Below are 24,315 nucleotides of genomic sequence, written 5' to 3'. Positions count from 1 at the left end.
GACCAGAAATTTTCTGATCTGTAATTACTACACATGCAAATAAGGAATCCACCTGCGAAGTCATTAAAGAGGCCAATAATAAAATCCTGCCCATCAAATGAGTGAAAGTAAGAGTAATTCAGAAGGAGAGGTCCTATTTTGTTTGCTAATTAAAGTTCAGGCCCTTGGTTTGCCAATTTTTTTTCTTGCAACTTTATTAAATCATCACATTTAAACAGATGCTAGATCAAACCCGTATGTACTCAACCCTAAATAATATCTTTGCCTCTTTGCTGTCAGGTGCATAGGTGGACTGGAAACAGCTTCATGGGGCAACTATTCTCTGCTTATCACTTACCTACTAGAGTGCAAGCTTAAGATAGCACTTTAGACAACTGGAAATATACTGAGGGCTAATCAGCCAACCAACACTACCTGCACCGAGATGTGGAATTTAATGAGATAATGTAAATATATATTTTTTAAACTAGAATAAAGGTACAGAGAACCATCAATTGTTATGGACCAATGGAGGGGAACACTGGCACAGATACTGAAAAAATGAAGATAATATTCCAGCTGAATGGTGCCTGCCACCCTGCCATGAAAGAGATGTTCTCAGCCTTTGCTAGCTCTAGTTCACTGTTTGTGTAATTAACAATGGCAGCTAGTTAATATCAAGTGTTTGCTATGTGCCTGGCTTTGAGTAATCACTTCAAATACAGCACCTAAATTTAATCCCCATAACATCACCCTGAGGTTGGTTCTATTAGTATCCTCATTTGAACATGAAGATTTTAAAGACTGGAAAAGTAAATAACTCATCTAACATCCTATAGCTAAAGGGAAAGCTAGAAATCAAACGAAGTTAATTAGAATCAAGGATCTATTTTCTTTACCACTACTCCATTGGTGGAATCTTCCCATGAAGACCTAATCCTCATGGAAGAGGCATTAGATTATGAATAAATTTGTCATCTACTGAAACCCCACTCCTAAAAGCAGGGATGGATTTTTTAACTGCATTTTTATACACTGCATGAGTATACCTCTATGTTCATTCTAATGATACCATGACAAGGCTATAGGAATGTTCACAGTTTCATACTGAATTCATGGAAAATTGATTTTAACCTTTATATATAATCCCTTGCTTAAATTACTGTTGAAGCCCTGAATTGCAGGAAAACCACAATATGCACTACTGTATTATAATTTTGAGAGTGGATGTGAGGGTAAGGTAGGAAGCATTTGTGTGACCTAATTAAACAAGAATTTCAAGTGAAATCTTCCTTTGCTAATTTTCCTTCTGCCTTTGATCTCAGAAAGAGGCTCTATCATCCTGTATGTCTAGCCTGATTACACAGTCACACTAAGGTAATCCACGGTTGATACATAACTTGATTAGAAAATAGACCTAGCTGCTACACAGAGAGATAGATCCAAATGCCACAGGTGATAACAACTGAGGAGGGGGCTTGGTTCTATCTAGGAATGTTCTAGTCAGCACAAGAAGGAGGCAATACCAAGATAAGACACCCTCCTTCCCCCCTACCGCAATGATAAACACCTGAGAATAGAAGTAGGACTCTCAAGCCTGCTCCTTCTTTCCCTCTTCAGACTGGGCCTGCCTATCATGGATACAGATTTATCTGGAGATGGGAGGAGGTACATATGGAGCACTCTGTGGTACAATGTATACAGGGCTTTAAATACGAATTTCTGAAAATATGTTCTCTTTAAGCTTAGCTTATGATAGCACAGCTCAATGAAATCCCTTCTAAATTGGGCAAGTAAGACAGGCAGTCTCCCATAGCACTTTCAATTGCTCTAACTATTGAGGAGCACAGCTGGGATGGAGGAGGTGGTAGGAAAAGGGGAAAGAAAGCATGCCCTGCCAGTGACAGTAACAAACACTACCCAGGGAGGAAGCCCAGGAAGATCACACACTCAAGAAATGTCTGAAGTAAATAAAAGTTGTCAAATACCTCTTGAAATATACCAATTCAAATAAAATCACAATTTTGAAGTGCTACCATCTAAACAAATTCAGGAAGTATACAGATGAATGTGATAGTCTCTGAGGTCAAGGTATTCTGGGTTTCTCGATTTGAGTCAGGATTCCTAGCAATGACCAGTATGTGAACAGGGGAGAGATATATACCCAGTTGGGAAGACGCTGTATCATATAATACACGCATCACAGTAATCCCAAGAAAAAAGAACAGCTATCCTGTTGTCCTCACTAAAACAGGGACTCAGTGCAATGCCACACCTGTGCTCACTTTCTCCCTCCTCAACAGTGCTCTCAGAGCCTATTCAATGTAACTAATACTTCAAAGAAATAACAATAAAATAAAGATATGGCATTAATCTCGCTGGCCCTTGGGTAAAGGGACTATTCTGGTGTCTGTTAGCCTTTAAAAATTTTTGTAACAAAATCTGTCCTGAAGTTCCCATGCCAGTGGGTATGAAATGATCAGATCCATACACTATCGAATGGGCTATAGAGTGGTATTACATAGGAAGTGTTACTGCCTCCATTTTCTGCCCAATAAGGAATCCAAAGGAAAAGAGTCTTTCCATAAAAGAGAGTATCATAAAATACCCTCTTCCATTGCAACGGGGGAGAGAGTGGAAAGGCAGTAGGTAAAAAGAACTCAGAATAAAACAGAGTATTATAGCACCATGCTAAAAGAGAAAAGAAACCATTTCCAACTTGAGGAGAAAAGAGCAAAGACATTTTTTTCTAAGGCATATTGAATGGAGGCAAAAACTCCTACAAAGAAAAGAAACCAAAGCAGCTTCCACACAAAGTAATATAAGTGGTCTGATATATAAGAAAGACTTCCTGGGGTAGAACAGGAAAGGGTAAGCCCAGTAAGAAACTCAGGAAAGAGAATCTAAAGGAAATTAACAGTAAGAAACAGTGGAAATTTCTAGTTAAACATGGTGGTTTTAACACATGTATTTATCTCTCCCCCTCACGAGTCTGTACTAAACTGACAGTAAAGTCATAACTCACAACAGCAAATAGAACAAGAAGAATGCAGACAAGATACAAAAAAAAAAAAAAAAAAAAAAAAAAAATTGGAGACGGGAAACGGATAGGAGGCCACTGGCAAGGACAATGAACAAAGGCATAAATCAAGAAATCAGGATCCCAGAAACACTCAAGAACTGGAAACTGAACTTCAACAAGTGGCCAAAAGCGAAGTGCTTAGTTGGAGTGGGTTTAAAGAACAGGTCATTCCCCTGGGAACTTGCCTTTCTCAGTCAGTAATCTGCCCTACACTGAACCCTGGCAGAGGCTATTCTCTGAAGAGGATGAACCACACAAGTCAGAACTGGGACAACAAGTACAGTGGAAATCACGATGAAGAGTCATACTGAATGGAAATAAGGCACAAGAAAGTTTGTGTAGGACTGGGAGACCCTGGGCCCCTTCTTGATCATCTCAGAAAAACAGCAGTTAGGCTTTCATATCCTAAAAAATCGACTATTAAGTTTGCTCTGGGGGATCGACTCAGCCAAGGAAAAAGATGGATTTATACTGACAATCTGATAGTCGTCCTATGAAATGACTAGGTCTTCTCTAACATTCCCTACGCTAAGGCCTCCACTTGACAAGCACCGGTGGCACAAAGAACTTCCTATCAACTATTTTGCACATTATTCATAATATGAACTCAGTCAAGAGTTCTTTCCAAAGGCATGATCTAGACTCACGAAAATTAAAAATCTCATCAGACAATGCAGAGACCAAAAAAATAAACAGAAATAAAGAACTCAATGGAAACTCAAGATCATTTAGGTAGTATAGTAAAAAACAAACAAACAAACAAAAAGAACTCTTCAAAATTCCCCCAAGCTATATTTAGTATATTCAATTTTAAGATAGGAGACAATATATTATTCACTGAAAAAGAACAGGATGATTTTCAAAAGAACATTTGAAGAAAAAGTGCTTTTGGAAATAACGTTAGCATTAATTAAAAATTTAATTGAAGCATTAAAAACTTTTTAAATGTCTAGAAAGCAGAGAAAATCAGAAAGAAAATTAACAAATAAATAATAAAGAATATTTTCTGAAACTGAAAGAAATTAATTTCAAAATTAAAAAGATTCCCTGAGTACCAAGAAAAAGGTCCACATCAGGGATGAAAACAAAGTCCTAGAAGTTTCCACAAAGAATGAGTTAGGAATCAGAATAGTCTAGGGCTTAAAATAACAACAAAGGGACCTAGAAAAGAACAAAGCAATGTCTTCAAAAGGCTATAAAAAAAATTCATTTTCTAAACTAGAATCCTAAACCCAGATAATTAATCAAGTTACCAAGTATGAAAAATGGCATGGTCATATGTTCAGTGACATAAACCAAGAACAAGAAAGACACATGGCCCAAAGCTTAGGTATTTAACATAAAAATGATAGAAAAGAAACTTTTCAGGAAGATGGTGAACTTTTCAGGAAGATTTTCAGGATAGCAGGCTTGGAGATCAAGTAGTCTAGACTAGATTAGAAGGACTGACAACTTCAAAGACAATCTCAAGGGGAGGAAAAACTGATAGGTTACCCGATTTTGATTTGTTTCAGAAGTTTCATAGTTTTACTAAATAATCTGGGACCTCAATTTGTAACTGAAATTGTAATAATTATTATATCAATTATGAATAAATGAAGAGAAAGCAATTACAACTAAGAAAATCTAAAAGTTATGCAAAGAAGGATAAAGTTGCTAGATCATTATGTTGTACATCTAAAACTAATGAAACACTGTGTGTCTACTATACTTCAAGAAAAAAATTTTTTTAAGTTCCTCAAGGAAAGAAATTCAATCATAGTATGCCATGTGGCTTTGCTATGAACAGCATTTACAGCATCACAAGATTACAAACATCATGTATTAAAAGTCAAAAAGCAGGGGAAATACATTTGAGGATAGGAACACAACAGAGAAAATCCTCTCTTGATGTGTTCCTCTGTACTCTGTAAATTGGTGGTTAGATCTCAAGGCCTGCTCAGATTCAGGTTTAATTTTGTTGGTGCTCTGTGTAAACTTCTGTCAGGACATCATAATGTCTGGCTATTGCTCTTGGTGATGTCCGCAAATACTGACAATCATTACCTATAAGTATTACTTCACCAGGGATTACCAAATTTTGATTCCAAAATATATTACTCTGTCTTGATGTAGTAGTGGGATTATTTTTAAAAGATAAATTCAGGGCGCCTGGGTGGCTCAGTGGTTGAATCCTCTGCCTTCGGCTCAGGTCATGATCTCAGGATCCTGAGATCGAGTCCCACGTCGGGGTCTCTGCTCAGCGGGGAGCCTGCCTCCTCCTCCTCTCTCTCTCTGCCTGCCTCTCTGCCTACTTGTGGTCTGTCAAATAAATTAAAAAAAAAAAAATCTATAAAAGATAAATTCACAGTCCCCTCCCCCCATCATAACCAGGTTACCACGGGGTAAATTTCACGTAGGAATCACAGAAAATAAATGCTTAGTCATTTGCTTTATTTATCAGTTTTCAATAGTTATTCCTGCTTTTATAAAGGTTTCCCTTGGGTTTTGTATGCTAATTTATAACCTATTTCACTAACTTCTCTCTGTTTTAGAGTATTTTCATTGATTCTTTTGGATTTTCCAGATACGTCATCAAAAATCTGCAAGTAAAGATAATTTCACCTCCTTCTAACATGCTTTCATTATTTATAACAATGTTATTCTGCTCTTTTGTCTCTTTTTTTTTTCTCATGGTTTCGTATAGGATCCAACCAATAATTCTTCTATTGGTTATTTTAAGTAAAATTAATTATTCAGTAGTTTAAGACAGGGGTGTGGCCAAGATAGCTTTTCTAGCTTCCTGGAATAAAGTTCTTTCATCTGTTTCACAAAGTTAAAAAATAAAGACAATCTAGCACACACTGAGATCTTCCCTCATCTGTTTTGCTCCAACATTTCTTTCTGGACCATGCCTTTCCTTTGCACCCCCATTGAATGGGACCAACACAGAAGTCTGCTTGAGCACTTTCTATTCAGTGCAGGGCTTTGTCCTGGAATGGTGCTTCAATTTGACAATCTAGAGAAGCCACAGAAAGGCCAGCAGACTAATCCAATATCAGTAAACCACCCTGGTCTCCTTGCACTCACCTACTCACAGAAGCCATCAAAGTCCCTCCCAGTTGCTGTCACTGTCCTAAGAATGTCCCAACAAGTTGCCAGTATGTACCTGATGGCAATGGTGGGGGGGGGGGGGTGTTTCTGAGGAGTAATCCTTTCCCCTTCCCTGATTTCCATCCTCACACTTCCTAATACCATGCAGTTCTGAAAACTGTACACAGTCTGGTCTCCCTCACTTCTATTCTGAGGTGCATGGAGATACTTGTCAACTGTAGTTGTTGTCAATATTACCTACTGGTTTTGTTTTTACTATACTAGTTGTTCTAGCCATGAGAGGAGTTTCAAAACCTATGCCACTGCCATCCTCCCAGACTCGTCTATTTCATCTTTTAAGTTATGTTTCAGCATTACTTTAGTAAAGATAACATGGAACTTTAGAGGAATTACAAAAAGCATAAGGCAAGATTCAACTTTCCTTGATAAGAACCGAAACTAATTCCTTATTAAATATTAAAAATACAGAAACTCGGGGCGCCTGGGTGGCTCAGTGGGTTAAGCCGCTGCCTTCGGCTCAGGTCATGATCCCAGGTCCTGGGTTCGAGCCCCACATCGGGCTTTCTGCTCAGCAGGGAGCCTGCTTCCTCCTCTCTCTCTGCCTGACTCTCTGCCTACTTGTGATTTCTCTCTGTCAAATAAATAAATAAAATCTTTAAAAAAAAAAAAATACGGAAACTCCATGGTCATCATTTATATTATGATGCACACACTGATGTTTAAAACTACATGACCCACAGTAGCAACAAGCACAGCCAGCACCCACAACATTGTTTCTAACTATCACTTTCCAATAAGAGGAACTGAGATTCTTTGCAGAAATGGCTGGTTTTAGATCTGGGGTTGAGAAAAACACAATGTAAGCCAAAAATGTCTTACAGGACCAGAAGGTAAGGACGTGTTCAAAAAAACAAAGGGACGAAGACATCTCAAAAAGGCATAAGAGCCAACCTAAAAGAGCTCCCAATGGCTAAAGTAGAAAGAATCTGAGCAACAAAAGAAGAAATGCACCAGCAGATCATAACTAGTATTGAGATAAAATACAGGACAGCTAGTTACATTTACATTTCAGATAAAAGGTAAATAATTCTTTAGTACAAGTATGCCTCACTGCAATATCTGAAAATGCCAATTTCTATATATCATTTTAGGTTGATATATAATATTATGCTAACTACATAGTAAAATATATATAATTCTCTTTCCATAACATAGGCTTAATCATTCCCAACAACTTCTTTCTTCTAAAATGCTACTAAATCTAGAAGTTCTCCCAGGAGTTAGTGATGTATCTGTGACCTAGACAGATGCTACCTCGCACTCACAGACAAGACTATAGGGTCAGTTTGGGAAAAAAGCAGATAATCAATGCTCCTCACAAATGCTGCATTGATAATACTTATTTTGGCTTCATTAACACAAAATGTGACCAGATTTGTGCAGTGTCATACAGTTTAATTGAATTGAAGTGTCAATACTCTTCTAGCAGTTGACATTTCTGGCTCTGTTTGCCCTCATCAAATTTAATATTTAATATTTGTAGAATGGCATGTTTCTTAGCAGGATGATAGAATCAAAATTCTCTTAGGATCCTCCTCTTACCTTTTAAACTCTTAGAACATCTACTCAGAAGGTTCTTAAGTGTAAGCTAAATCTGAAAATTACTTAATTCTAAAAGATCATAAGGGTTTTTACAAGGCCAAATGCAAGCCGGTTTTAGAAATATAAGTTTCAGTAAAAATTTACGGTAAAAAATTCACCTCAGAACTTTGTATCTTCTTAGGTCAAAAGGCAAGCCTTGCCTTAATTTAGCATGAGTAAGAAAATTTCATTACAATGAACAGGATTTCTCCTTAAGGAGACCAATTTCAACATCTAGCTCTTAAATTTTAAAACAGTTACACTGGGGGCGCCTGGGTGGCTCAGTGGGTTAAAGCCTCTGCCTTCGGCTCAGGTCAATCAATCCCCACATCAGGCTCTCTGCTCCTTGGGGAGCCTGCTTCCTCCTCTCTCTCTGCCTGCCTCTCTGCCTACTTGTGATCTCTGACTGTCAAATAAATAAATAAAATCTTTAAAAAAAAAAAAAAAACAGTTACACTGAAAACAAACTGGAACAAGACAAGTGAATACATTTGAACATTTACTCTGAAATGACATTCTTTGTGAATTTGCCAAACCCAAAACTATATTGCCCACAAAAACAGTAAAGTTCAATATCCTCTTCCAAGGGTTTGAAATACCAAAGGATCTTTCATTATAAATCCTCTAACTGGAAACAACTAGGAAAAAAAATGATTTTTCCAAAAATTAGTCGAATCATTTCTCATTTGCTTGCTGGGTACTTATGAATAAAGAATCTGTATATAGATTCGTGCTCTCTCTTCCCCCCCAAAACACTAAACCACCCTGAGAGAGCGTACATAATAAGGCACTGAGAAAGCCCCTTGTCCTCTTCCAGCACAGCGGCCACGAGTATAAGAGGGACAATCCTTCAGCTTCCCGGCTGGAAAAAGAAGACCGCACTCACCGAGCTGGGGCTGGAGTGCCGCCTAACTTTGGGAGACTCTTTGCCAGTGGAGGAAGACTTAAAGTTGATGCAAGCATTGTTCTCCGAATGCACCCTCTTCACTTGATTAGCTGGTTTCTCAAATGGGTCAAAACTGCTCTGTGTCCTCTGAACCCTGACTTTTTTATCCTCAGGAATTGTGTCCAAGGGTTTGATCACTGAGTCCATTCCCTGGCAGTTCCGTGTAGACATCTTTGTGACACATATCTAGGAAAAAAGAAAGAAAGAAATTCAAAACTCCCCACTGAAACTTTAGTATCATGAAACACTCGATTTATTATTCTAGAAAGCATGCTGATTTCCATTTCAGGAAATACCCAGAAAGTCCATACTCTAAAAACAATACCAGCTTAAATCCCAGTATGAAAAATTCCTCATAATTATTCTGCTTCTAGGGAGACACTAAAAATGCTGTCCATAAAATGGGAAGCTTAAGGTTCAGACTACTAGTCCCCTAATGCGGTTCTTGACCCCTGTCCCAATTTTTACCACCTGCCTGCAAGCACAATGATTCTGAATCATTAGGAAGTTGGACAACTTGCCTTAATAATAGTAATTTTTTTAAAAATCAGTTGAGCTAAATCAGATGGGCATTTTAACTAACAGGTCATCACAGAAGTAGCGAACACAGCTAGAGGAAAAGATCACCATGTATTTCAAAAGTAAATCCATCCTATCCTAAGTTCATCTCCAAACTGGAATATAAAACTTGAGCATATAAAAGAGGAAATGGCTAGAGATGTTGAAAAATTGAAAACAGTATTTTTTCTAATACCAAAACTAATGGATGCATAGAAATAATGCTGTAAAAGAGAAACACTGAGTAGCACTCATTTCAAAATCCACAAGACCCCTATCTGTTTCCCAACTTCCCTCATTCTCTTGCCTGCCTGCCCAGTCTCTCATTTTATTTTAGTCTCTGACTTTTGCCCCCATTGTTTCCTAGCCTATGTTCTAAGCCTTTCATTCTTCTTATACTCTGGAGACTTTGTGGTTCTTATTAAATAATTTTATGGCATCTAGCTTGTCTGTGAAACTAGGTAAACTTTACTGTTCTCCCTAGAGGAAAGGTAATTCTGAAATTGCTTTTAAAGTTTTCTTTTTCTTGCTGTGAAGTTTCCCTAACTTTATTTTTTAAAGCAAGAAAACAGAAGAAAATCCCATATTGCTAAAATAAAAAATATAAAGTATCTGAGTGTTAAGTACAGGATGATTCCACATGAGGAATACATGTATGTATGTATATAAATGCATACAGATACAGATATACATGCAGACTCACAGAGACAGACACAGACCTAAATATCTGTATGTGTATGTGTGAGCACAGTGAAAGGAATAGAAGAAAACACACTAAACTGTTAACATAAGATACCTCCAGACATGTGGAATTGAACTGGTAAAGGGTAAGATTACTAATTTTTTATATGCCTCCCATTGTTTGAATTGTATAATAAACAATGTCTGACAATGAAATTGTTTTAAACTGCTGAAGTAGGAAAGTAGATATAATTAAATTATGCCCTTCCTCAGAAATTTTTAAACAAACCAAAAAAAGGTTTAATTAAATCGTGGGGCACTTGGGTGTCTCAGTCAGTTAAACATCTACCTTTGGCTCAGGTGATGATCCCAGGGTCCTGCATCAGCTTCCTGCTCAGCAGGAAGTCTGCTTCTCCCACTCCCTCTGCCCCACCTGCTCCTCCTCTCTCAATCTCTCTCTCTCTCTCTCTCTCTGAAATAAATAAATAAAATCTTAAAAAATTAAAAAAAAACTTAAGCATCAGTTCTGTCCTAAGTATGACTCAACTGCAAAGCACAGGTTGAATTTTAATTAAGTCAAATGAGAAGGATATCATCACACTTTGTAGCAAACCATAATACTACTGAAGGAGTCTTGGAAAGATTTAAGGCACATTTCTCTATCCATGATCAAAAACTAACAATTTATCACAAGTAGATGAGATGCACTCAATATTTTTAAGGATTTATGTTTTCTTCTTAAGGATATGATAGTAAGAGGCAATAGATGTGATGTGGGTATGAAACCACCCACATCACTGAGGCAAGTAGATAACAATAATGTATAAACACATGGGCTTGAGAAGTCAAAAAACCCCAGTATAAGAAACACAAAGAAAAAACATGAAGGTACATCAAAATCAAATTGCTTTAAACCAGTAATATGTTAAAAAGGAGCCAGAAGGGATTTAAAAGATTAAATATGACAGTAAGTATCTAGAAACTAAATAATACAATAGGAGAATTGGAAAGTATCTTGAACTAAATGAAAATAACACAAAATATCAAAATGGTAGAATGTAGCTAAAGGAATACTTCAACCGGAGAATACTAAATGCATATAGTAGGAAAGAAGAAAGGTCTCCAAGCAATGTGACTATACCTTAAAATACCAGAAAAAGAAGAGCAAGTAAAATTCAAAATAACTAGAAGAATGAAAATAATAAATAAATAACAGGATGTAAGTATGCAAAATAGAAAACAGAAAGCAATAAATTAAATCAATGAAACCAAAAGCTGGTTGGTTGTTTTCAGAGAAGATTTTTAAAAAAATAAATAAACCTCTAGCCAGACTGATAAGGACAAAATGTAAAAAAACACATACTGCCAATATCAAAAATTGGAGAGGCATGATATGCTACAGACCTAAATATAATTATGAACAACCTTATGCCAATCAATTCAGAAACTTAGGTGAAACAAATTCCTTAAAGGACAAAAACTACCAAAGCTCACTCCAGAAGAAACAGATAAACTAAATAAATCTACATCTATTAAAGAAATTAATTAAAATTTGTAGCCAAAAATCTTTCAACAAAGAAAAACACTACTGGCAAAGTAAACCGTACATTTAAGGAAGGAATAACATCGATTCTAGAGAAATGCTTCAAAAAAAAAAAAAATTAATGAGGCAAGAATACTTCCTAACTTATTATATGAAACCAACATCATTCCAAACCTACAACCAGACAAAAATAATATAAGAAAATTACAGACTGTTTGCTCTCATGAATATAAATGTAGAAATCTTTAGCATACTTTTAATAAACTTAATCCAATAGTATGTAAAAAGGATAATAAATCATGAAAAAGTAGAATTAACCCCAGGAAGGAGAGTAAGGCTTAACATTCAAAAATGTGTAGGTTACCATTTTAGGGGCGCCTGGGTAGCTCAGTTGGTTAAGCATCTCATTCTTCATTTCAGCTCAGGTCATATCTCAGGGTTGTGAGATCAAACCCCACCTTGGGCTCTGCACTGGGGATGGAACCTGCTTGAGATTCTCTCTCTCCCGCTCCCCCCACTCCCATTCACAAGCACTCTTGCTCTAACACACACAAAATGTGCAGTTTACTATTTTAATAAATAATGGTAGAACATTGTTTCTAAAACAGTTCCCAGCGATGGCCATTTCCAGATATTCACACTCTTACTTAGCCACCAGACCTTGAATGTGGGCTATACTTTTTGACTTGTATCCAATAAATAGAATGGCAGAAATCATGGAATATCACTTCAGAGAAATAATTATAAAAAGACTATAGCTTCTGTATTGGTACTCTTTCCCTCTCTCTTAGATCACGTAGTCCTAAGGAAGGCCAGCTGCTGTGCCATAAGGCAGCCCTGTCAAGAGGCACATGTGCAGAAAGATTGGGGCCTGAAAACACCAACACAATCTGTGCTTTCAAGTACAACTACAGCTCCGGTCTATTGCTTGATCAGAACTTCAGAGAGACCCTGAGCCAGAGGTACCCAGCTAAGGAGTATCTAAATTCTAGACCCACAGAAAATATTAGATAAACCATGTTTGCTATTTTAAGATGTTAAGATTTGGGATAATCTGTTATGCAGCAATAAATAATACATAGATATTTTTAATCATATGATCACCTCAATAAACTCAGAAAAAGCATCTGACAAAATCCAGTACCCATTTATGATAAAAACATTACCAATTAAAAATAGAAACACAGAATGGCTAAAATTAACAACATAGGAAACAACGGGCGTTGGCCAGGATGTGGAGAAAAAGGAAAACTTATGTACTGTTGGTGAGAATGTAAACTGGAGAAGCCACTGTGGAAAATAGTACAGAGGTTCCTCAAAAATTTAAAAATAGAAATATCTTATGATACAGCAATCACATTACAGGGTATTTACCCAAAGAATATGAAAACACTAACTCAAAGGAATACATGGATCCCTGTGTTTATAGCAGCTTTACAATAGCCATGGTAATGGAAGCACTCCAAGTGTCCACTGATAGATAAATGGATAAAGAAGATGTGGTATATACATACACTGGAATATTATTCAGCCATAAAAAATGAAATCTTGTCATTTGCAACACCATGGACAGAACTAGAGAGTATAATACTGAGCGAAGTCAGTCAGTCAGAGAAAGAGAAATACTGTATGACTTCACTCATATGTGGAATTTAAGAAATGGAATAAACAAGCAATGAAAAAAAATAAGAGAGAGACAAATCAAGAAAGAGACTCTTAACTCTCAAGAACAAACTGATGCTTACCAAAGGGGAGGTGGGAGGGGGGTTGGGTGAAATAGGTGATGGGGATTAAGGAGTGCACTTGTGATGAGCACAGGGTAATGTATGGAAGTGCTGAATTACTGTATTGTACACCTGAAACTAATATAATACTATATATATAACTAACTGAAATTAAAATACAAACTTCAAAAAAATAAAAGAAAATTTCTTCAAGCTGAAAAAAAAAAAAAAGGCAGTGTGACATAAAAGTTAGTGGTGAGAAACTGAATACCTTCCTCCTAAGAACAGGAACAAATCAAGGATGTCCACTCTAATCACTGATTTAACCTTGTATTATAAATTTTAGAAAATGCTACAAGGCAGGAGAAAAGAAATAAGCATCCACAGTGGAAAGGAAGAAGTAAAGCTGATTTTATTCACAGAAGATATTATCATCCACGTAGAAAATCCAATGAAATCTAGAGGAAAAAAACCCCACTAGAATTAATAAATATGGGGCGCCTGGGTGGCTCAGTGGGTTAAAGCCTCTGCCTTCAGCTCAGGTCAAGATCCCAGGGTCCTGGTATCGAGCCCCGCATTGGGCTCTCTGCTCAGCAGGGAGCCTGCCTCCTCTTCTCTCTTTGCCTATCTCTCTGCCTACTTGTGATCTCTGCCAAATAAATAAATAAAATCTTAAAAAGAATTGATAAATAAGTTCTCAAGGGTACAAGATATAAGATCAATATACAAAAACATTTGTATTTCTAGATATTAGCAACAATTAGAATTTTAAAATTAAAAAAATTTACAAAAAATAAATAAAGACAATAAAAAACAATTTGGAAGAGCCTTGAATAAAATAAAATATTTAGTGATAATTCTGACCAAATATGTGCAAGATCTAAATACAGGAACTATAAAACGTGGCTGAGAACATTAAAACCTAAAGAAAGAAAAAAAGAAAAGAAAAAAATCCACAGGTCTTTCAATTTACTGTGACACTTTTGGGAAGAAGCTAATCTCTGTGTTTCAGCCATAAAATATTACTAGTTTCTTAATTTAAAAGATTTACATATGCATATATAAATCAAGTGAGGCCATAAATGTATATAAAATAATACTATAAAAAGATGCAAACGTGGACTGAATTGATACATGGATAATGGGAAAATGGTGACCATATTTGGACTGCAACTCTATCCTTGAAAATAGCACAAGGAAGCATAGAGCCACAGAAACGTCTCTTAGTTTTGCAAAGGAGAAGATGGAGCTAACCCTACATTCTATTAAACCCTATATTCTATTTTTTATTCAAGGTCTTTGAACATTCTTAGTAAAATATATTTTATCAGATAGAATACTGGGTTTCCCGAATGTTTATTAGCAGCAATGTCCGCAATAGCCAAATGATGGAAAGAACCTAGATGTCCATCAACAGAGTAATGGATAAAGAAGATATGTATATATATACAATGGAATACTATGCAGCCATCAAAAACCCCCGAAATCTTGCCATTTGCAATGACATGGAGGGAACTAGAGGGTATTAAGCTAAGCAAACTAAGTCAATTAATAATCATATGATCTCTCTGATATGAGGAATTTGAGAGGCAGGGCAGGGCGTCATGGGGGTAGGGAGGAAAAAAATGAAACAAGATGGGACCAGGGAGGGAGAAAAACCATATGAGACTTTTAATCTCATGAAACTAACTAAGGGTTGTTGGGGTTTGTGGGGCAGGGATAGGGTGGTTGGGTTATGAACACTGGGGAGGGTATGTGTTATGGTGAGTGCTGTGAATTGTCTAAGACTAATGATTCACAGACCTGTACCCCTGAAGCAGATAATACACTATATGTTAATAAAAAAAAAATAAAAAGAACATTGGGTTTTCTATTATTATGTAAAAAACTTTAAAGATTTATTTATTTATTTGACAGACAGAAATCACAAGGAGGCAGAGAGGCAGGCAGAGAGAGAGAGGAGGAAGCAGGCTCCCCACTGAGCAGAGAGCCCGATGCGGGGCTCGATCCCAGGACCCTGGGATCATGACCTGAGCCGAAGGCAGAGGCTTTAACTCACTGAGCCACCCAGGCGCCCCTGTAAAAAAAACTTTAATGAGGGAAATTTAACTACACAGTATAAACTTCTAACACATATACACCAACACAGCTACAGCAAAATATATTAGCAAGGGTTAAATGACAAATGTCACTTCAACATGACAGCAGAGGAAAGAAGAGCTAGCTGTAAGGACACCATCAAAGCTGAAAGAATGAACTTAATACTTAACGAGTTCCTAGAATCACATAAACTCATATAAACCTTTCATTTGCCATTCTTTGTGCTAACAGTTCTGACAAAAAAATAGGACTCACAAGGTTTTCTGTTAAGTTGAGGAGAAAGATGTACTCTAACTGGAAATTTGGATAAATTCTCTGATATATATGATTTAAACAAGAGATATTATTATGGAATGTACTGCCAAGTAAGGCCTTACGTATTTCCTCAAGTTTTATATTAAGGGACCTGCATTTTTATGTCCAGTCAGGTGGCCTCTCATTTCATAGACCTGTCTATGGCACACTTGATAATTACAAAAATCAGTGTGAACTATGCACTGTGGAAAACCAGCTTCTCTAAAGTGTTCTAACATGAAGACAGAAGAGTGGCAGCCTTTTCCTAATTTTGATGGGAAAGAATATTTCAACAAAATTTCCTAAACTTTAAGTATTTTCCATAAACATTCTTAAGCACTTCAAAAATCTATCGTTTTGTTGTTGTTTTGTTCTACCAACAAACAACAAAATACAAGCAGAAAATTATCATTAACATAAAGTAAACTTCCTTAAAATAGTATACTTGTATGGAAACATGCCTATGGTTGTGATTTTCTTTGTTACATTCACCACATATTTCTTGCTAGTTAGTTCCTACTTCCTATGATACTTTTACAATGTATCCGTATCCCACAATGGTTTGCAGAGTCCCATTCTTTCCAGGTACCCCAGAAACAGAGCACATCTGGGACTCAGAATCTTCTTATCCAGTTCCATGCAGGCAAGAAGGTTGTCTGCACTAATGCGCCCTCTTCCCACAGTGCCTCACACAGTGCCTCACTCAGTGCCTGGCCCACCAGAAAGCTCAGTAAGGTTCTGTCAAATTAAAAGATCACATGTGAGAAAGTTCATTCAAATAGGTAGTCTTCTTGCTGTTGCTAATAGGACTGACGCTATGAAACAATTCTCATCCGAAAGCTATTGTCAAAAAGACAGCAGTCTTGACACAAAAATAATAAATATACAAATTTATGCATAAAATGCTATCAACAATTTTTTTTTAAGGACAAGCTCCTTGTGATAGGCAGAATTCTAAAATGACACCTCATGTCCCCCACCTTTGGAAGGCAGGGAGCTCACTATACCCCAACGCTATGTCTCTCACCTTTCAATAATCCTCTCCCCTTTGAGAGTGAATACAACAAGCTATCATTCCTATGATTATATTCTGTGATGTGGCAAAGATGGAGACTATCCTGAGCGGGCCTGACCTTATCAAGGCAAGCTCCTGAACAGGAGAGAGCTTCCTTCAGCTAGTTGTAGGAAAAAAGGAGAGATGTGATCTGGGTAGCCTGGAAGAAAACAAACACGTTACACTTTGAACTGAAATGGGGGCCACATGGCACAGCACGGGATGAGCTGAGAGGGCTCACTGGCTGACAGCTAGCAGGCAAATGGGGACAATGGTCCTGTTGCAACCACAAGCAAATTATTTCTGCCAATAACCAGCGAGCTGCTTAAAAGGATCCTGAGCCCCAGGTACGAACCACAACCATGCCCAACATCTTGATTTTGAGAGAGCCTGAGGGCAGAGAAACCAGCCCTGCTGCGCCTGGATGTCTACAGAAACAGAGCTAAGAAGCTAGTACGTTTGTGGTGATAAGTTACACAGCAATAGAAAACTAATACACTTGCTTAACTAAAATTGCTTGCAGTGCTTTGACATCTGAGCAGAATGTCTAATCTTAGGAATGTGTCGCAGATACCATTTTCTGAGTTTGATAGACTGTATCAGATCCAGGCAAAAGTCAGTGATGATTCTTATGGCCATCATCAATAAATGATCACATATTGAGAATTTTCTCCATTAGCATTTTAAGCTCACAAACAAGTTCTCTACATAATTCAGGTTATACACAATTAAGGTTGGTTTCCACGTTACCTGGGCTTATGTGAATAACACCATTATCAGCACCTGCTTTGTACATGTATCTTCATCCAGGAAAGTAATCTATCTTTGAATTTTCCAAATAGGACAGAATGACTGTTCTGGAAAAGTTTCAAGTTTCCGATATTTGGGACAAACATCTTAAACGTGATCTATCCAGCTCTGTTAACCAGAAGCAGAACAAAAGAAAGCATCCAGGCCCTTCATAAAGATATAGGGCACCAGCCTTGTCGATCTCATGAGCTTGTCAAGCAACTCACCTTGCAGACCTCAAAGAGAAGTCGGAGGGGTTGGGTCCAGAGAGAGATGCAGGCCAGATGAAGGAAGAACAGCACTCCTTCCCCAGAGAAAGCCACAATTTCTGGCAGATTGAAGAATAAAATTATTGAAGAACCCAGGGTACACAAAGAGAAGAGTGAGCACACTGGAGTCCTAGCAGGGAAAGAGGGTTCTAGAAGTCAGGTTATCCACTGGTGCTACTCCCTGGTGCCTAAGTCGTCATCTGATCCTTCTACCAGCCTGTCAGCAACCTAAATAAACATTCCCCCTACCCAAAGAGAATCTCTTTCTTCCCACAACAAAATGCTTGAAGACACATAAAAGTTTTAAAGACACACAAAATCTAATACTTTAACAAAACTAAAGGACCAAAGCATGGTATGTCAAACTGGGAAAAAAGTCAATGGGAACCCATAATCTCAAAAGGCAGATTTTTCCAACCACCAAACAGTAGCTCTTTGATGCATTACTAACTTTCATGTGTACCTCTAGAGCCCAGATTTTGGTCTATGTTCCAATTCTCCACTATGAAAAAAGAGGAATCCTTGAAAGGTAATCCGATTTCAGTTCACAGGGCAGGAAACACAAAACAGCTGTGAAATATCCAGCTGTTACCAGAAAACTAAGACCCTTTCAAAAATGTCAGGGGACAATGCTAGAATGGACAAAGGAGTCTGCCTATAGGGATTCCTAATAGCCAAACGGTGAATATGTATTTGGGCATCACAAGGAAAATTAAATCATGGTTAAATGGAACAAGTTGAGTTAAGGAAAGACCATTATGATTTCAAAACAGAAAAGTTTTTATAAAGGGCAAAAGGCAGTTATGAAATAAAAGAAGCATGAACATAATAGGATATGGTTGGTTTTAATCCATGGAACTAACTACAGAGAGTAAGGAGGAAGGCAGGCAACTACTGCGAGAAAAAGGAGGAACTGTACCCAAAGCAGGAATGACTGGTCAGGGCCTGAAGAGAGCCTAAGGAGCACTAGTGTAGGAAGGGCAGCAACAAGGGTACACTCTAATACCAGGGCAGGTCAATATAACACAGTAACAGACAGAAGAGCATGCGATGTTGCCTAAGCAATATTTATAAAGAACATACCTGGTAGAGAGACACCAGATTACAAAGGAAACATCTGTGAAACCAAGGCAGGAGGCATTTTTTGGAAATGAGTTAAATTTTAATAACTAAGTGAAATTTAACCCTTAAAAGCAAAAAAAAGAACCCAAATGACTGCTAACCAGTAACACAGATCTGAATCACTGTGGAAAAAGCAACCAAGACCCCAACAGTCAACAACTCGGGTCCTATAAACCCAGCTGTTCTGATAGGCACTGGTTTGTCTGTGGATCTGTAAAGATTACACTACATCAAGAAGATTAAAAATGTATCACTGAAACCCCTGCAAATAATTTAAATAAGTAGCTCTATAACCCTAGGAAGGTAAAAAAAAGACACACAAAAATAATAAACTTCATTAAACCCACAATGTTGGTATTTTAAATAGGATGAATATAAGTACAGTAATATAATTTGCAATAATCATATCTGTGCTTGTTTTCCTTATTTGTGTCATCTTCAATTTCTTTCATTAATGTCTTGTTGTTAGACTATAGGTCTTTCACACCTCCTTGGCTAAATTTATTCCTAGCTATTTTATTCCTTTTTAATGCAAATATAAATGGAACTGTTTTCTTAAATTCTCTAATAGTTAATAGTGTATAGAAAAACAACACATTTCTGTATATTGATTTTGTATCCTGCAAATTTAATAAATTCATTTATTAGTTCTAATAGATTTTGGGGGGAGGATTTAAGATTTTCTATGCAAATAGTGGCAGTTTTTCTTCTTCCTTTCCAATTTGAATGCATTTTATTTCCTTTTCTTGCCTAACTGCTATAGCCAGGACTTCCAATACAATGTTAAATAAAAGTGGCAAGAGTGGGTATCCTTGTCTTGCTTCTGATCTTAAAGGAAAAGCTTTCAGCTGTTCACCATTGAGTATGATGTTAGCTTGGGTCTGTCATGTATGGCTTTTATTCTGTTGAGGTACATTCCCTCTATGCCTACTTTGTTGAGAGTTTTTAATCTTAAGTGGGTGTGGAATTTTGTCAAATGCTTTTCCTCCAGCTACTGAGAAGACCCTACATTTTATCCTGTGTTTTGTTAATGTGACAGATCTATTTCAACAGGCAAGAACAAAAGTGGAAACAAATGGGACTATATCAAACTAAAAGCTACTGCACAGTGAAGGAAACCATCAACAAACAAAAAGGCAACCTACTAAATGGGAGAAGATATTTGAAAGTGCTATATCCAATATGGGGTTCAATCTAAAATATATCTTTATAGAACTCATACAACACAATATTAAAAAAAAAATCTGAATAAAAAAATGGATAGAAGACCTGAATAAACACTTTTCTTAAGAAGACACAGAAATGGTCCACTGGTCCATATCCTGGGTCATAAATCAGGTCTCAACTGGCATCAAAAGACTAGGATCATTCCCTGCATATTTTCAGACCACAATGCTCTGAAACTAGAACTCAATCACAAGAGAAAATTTGGAAAGAACCCAAATACATGGAGACTAAATAGCATCCTTCTAAAGAATGAATGGGTCAACCAGGAAATTAAAGAAGAATTGAAAAAATTCATGGAAACAAATGATAATGAAAACACAACGGTTCAAAATCTGTGGGACACAGACAGTCCTGAGAGGAAAATATATAGCGGTACAAGCCTTTCTCAAGAAACAAGAAAGGTCTCAAATACACAACCTAACCCTACACCTAAAGGAGCTGGAGAAAGAACAACAAAGAAAGCCTAAACCCAGCAGGAGAAGAGAAATCATAAAGATCAGAGCAGAAATCAATGAAATAGAAACCAAAAAAACAATAGAACAAATCAATGAAACTAGGAGCTGGTTCTTTGAAAGAATTAATAAGATTGATAAACCCCTGGCCAGACTTATCAAAAAGAAAAGAAAAAGGACCCAAATAAATAAAATCATGAATTAAAGAGGAGAGATCACAACTAATGCCAAAGAAATACAAACAATTATAAGAACATACTATGAGCAACTCTATGCAAACAAATTTGACAATCTGGAAGAAATAGATGCATTCCTAGAGACATATAAGCTACCACAACTGAACCAGGAAGAAGTAGAAAACCTGAACAGACCCATAACCAGTAAGGAGATTGAAACAGTCATCAAAAATCTCCAAACAAACAAAAGCCCAGGGCCAGACAGCTTCCCAGGGGAATTCTACCAAACATTTAAAGAAGAACTAATTCCTATTCTCCTGAAACTGTTCCAAAAAATAGAAACGGAAGGAAAACTTCCAAACTCATTTTATGAGGCCAGCATCACCTTGATCCCAAAACCAGACAAGGATCCCATCAAAAAAGAGAATTACAGACCAATATCCTTAAAGAACACAGATGCGAAAATTCTCACCAAAATACTAGCCAATAGGAGTCAACAGTACATTAAAAGGATTATTCACCACGAGCAAGTGGGATTTATCCCAGGGCTGCAAGGTTGGTTCAGCATCTGCAAATCAATTAGTGTGATACAATACATTAATAAAAGAAAGAACAAGAACAATATGATACTCTCAATAGGTGCTGAAAAAGCATTTGACAAAGTACAGCATCCCTTCCTGATCAAAACTCTTCAAAGTGTAGGGATAGAGGCCACATACCTCAATATTATCAAAGCCATCTATGAAAAATCCACTGCAAATATCATTCTCAATGGAGAAAAATTGAAAGCTTTTCCGCTAAGGTCAGGAACACAGCAGGGATGTCCATTATCACCACTGCTATTCAACATAGTACTAGAAGTCCTAGCCTCAGCATTCAGACAACAAAAAGAAATTAAAGGCATCCAAATCGGCAAAGAAGAAGTCAAACTGTCACTCTTCACAGATGATATGGTACTATATGTGGAAAACCCAAAAGACTCCACTCCAAAACTGCTAGAACTTATACAGGAATTTAGTAAAGTGTCCAGATATAAAATCAATGCACAGAAATCAGTTGCATTTCTATACACCAACAACAAGACAGAAGAAAGAGAAATTAAGGAGTCAATCCCATTTACAATTGCACCCAAAACCATTAGATACCTAGGAATAAACCTAACCAAAGAGGCTAAGAATCTATACTCAGAAAACTATAAAGTACTCATGAAAGAAATTGAGGAAGAAACAAAGAAATGGAAAAATGTTCCATGCTCCTGGATTGGAATAACAAATATTGTGAAAATTTCTATGCTACCTAAAGCAATTTACACATTTAATGCAATCCCTATCAAAATCCCACCTATTTTTTTCAAAGAAATGGAAGAAATAATCCTAAAATTTATATGGAACCGGAAAAGACCTCGAATAGCCAAAGGAATATTGAAAAAGCAAGCCAAAGTTGGTGGCATCACAATTCCGGACTTCAAGCTCTATTACAAAGCTGTCATCATCAAGGCAGCATGGTACTGGCACAAAAACAGACACATAGATCAATGGAACAGAATAGAGAGCCCAGAAATAGACCCTCAACTCTATGGTGAACTAATCTTTGACAAAGCAGGAAAGAATGTCCAATGGAAAAAAGCCTCTTCAACAAATGGTGTTGGGAAAATTGGACAGCCACATGCAAAAAAATGAAATTGGACCATTTCCTTACACCATACATGAAAATAGACTCAAAATGGATGAAGGACCTCAATGTGAGAAAGAATCCATGAAAATTCTTGAGGAGAACCCAGGCAGCAACCTCTTCGACCTCAGCCGCAGCAACGTCTTCCTAGGAACATAGCCAAAGGCAAGGGAAGCAAGGGCAAAAATGAACTATTGGTTCTGTGCTTTTGCACAAAAGCTTTTCAAAAGCTTTTGCACAGCAAAGGAAACAGTCAACAAAACCAAAAGACAACTGACAGAATGGGAGAAGATATTTGCAAATGACATATCAGATAAAGGGCTAGTGTCCTAGTGTCCAAAATCTATAAAGAACTTAGCAAATTCAACACCCAAAGAACAAATAATCCAATCAAGAAATGGGCAGAAGACATGAACCGACATTTCTGCAAAGAAGACAGCCAGATGGCCAACAGACACATGAAAAAATGCTCCACATCACTCGGCATCAGGGATATACAAATCAAAACCACAGTGAGATACCACCTCACACCAGTCAGAATGGCTAAAATTAACAAGTCAGGAAATGACAGATGCTGGCAAGGATGCGGAGAAAGGGGAACCCTCCTACACCATTGGTGGGAATGGTGCACCCACTCTGGAAAACAGCATGGAGGCTCCTCAAATAGTTGAAAATAGAGCTACCCTATGACCCAGCAATTGCACTACTGGGTATTTACCCTAAAGATACAAACGTAGTGATCCGAAGGGGCACGTGCACCCGAATGTTTATAGCAGCAATGTCTACAATAGCCAAACTATGGAAAGAACCTAGATGTCCATCAACAGATGAATGGATAAAGAAGAGGTGGTGTGTGTATATATATATATATATATATATATATATATATATATATATATACACACACATATACATAGAATGGAATACTATGCAGCCATCAAAAGAAATGAACTCTTGCCATTTGCAACGACGTGGATGGAACTAGAGGGTATCATACTTAGTGAAATAAGTCAATTGGAGAAAGACAACTATCATATGATCTCCCTGATATGAGGAAGTGGAGATGCAACGTGGGGGGTTAGGGGGGATAGGAGAAGAATAAATGAAACAAGATGGGATCGGGAGGGAGACAAACCATACGTGACTCTTAAGCTCACAAAACAAACTGAGGGTTTCTGGGGGGAGGGGGGGAGGGAGAGGGGGGTGGGGTTATGGACAATGGGGAGGTTATGTGCTATGGTGAGTGCTGTGATGTGTGTAAACCTGGTGATTCACAGACCTGTACCCCTAGGGATAAAAATACATTATTTGTTTATTAAAAATAAAAAAGAAAAATTTAAAAAAAAAAAAAAGAAGAAAAGAAAAAAGAAATGGTCCACTGGTACGTGAAAATGCAAATCAAAATCACAATGAGAGATTACCTCCCAGCACCAGAAGGGCTAGTATTAAAAAGACAAGAAATAACACGTGATGGTGAGAATGTGTAAATAAAAGTAATTCTCATGCACTGTTGGTGAGAATGTAAATTTATGAAGTCACTATGGAAAACAGTTTGGAGGTGCCTCAAAAAATTAAAAACAGAAATATTATATAATCCAGCAATTCCACTTCTGAGTATTAATCCAAAGAAAACAAAAACACTAATCCAAAAAGACATCAGCACACCATGTATGTCAAAACATTATTTAACCAAGAGAGGGAAACAACCTAAATGTCCATCAACAGATGAGTGAATAAAAATGGTGTTTAATATATACAGTATACATAAACATCAGGGACTATTACTCAGCCATATAAAAGAATGTAATCTTGCCATTTGCAACAATATGAGTGGACCCAGGGGATATTATCCTAAGTGAAATTCAGACAGAGAAAGACAAACACCACATGCTTTCACTTATATGTGAAATATAA

General features: G+C 37.2%; 1 protein-coding gene across 4 annotated transcripts in view; it reads right to left on the bottom strand.

Moving 5' to 3' along the window:
* Positions 1–24,315, bottom strand: part of CDK14 (cyclin dependent kinase 14) — a 592,901-nt gene that overhangs the window by 443,854 nt on the left and 124,732 nt on the right. For all 4 annotated transcript variants that reach the window (XM_047694487.1, XM_047694483.1, XM_047694484.1 and 1 more), the window contains one exon: positions 8,682–8,927. In XM_047694487.1, coding sequence (XP_047550443.1) covers positions 8,682–8,927 — 246 coding nt within the window. The remainder of the gene's footprint in view (positions 1–8,681; positions 8,928–24,315) is intronic.

Source organism: Lutra lutra, chromosome 11 (genome assembly GCF_902655055.1).
Source record: "Lutra lutra chromosome 11, mLutLut1.2, whole genome shotgun sequence".
Classification (NCBI taxonomy): domain Eukaryota; kingdom Metazoa; phylum Chordata; class Mammalia; order Carnivora; family Mustelidae; genus Lutra; species Lutra lutra.
Note: the sequence above shows the minus strand (reverse complement) of the source record. Positions and strands in the feature narration are given on the sequence as shown.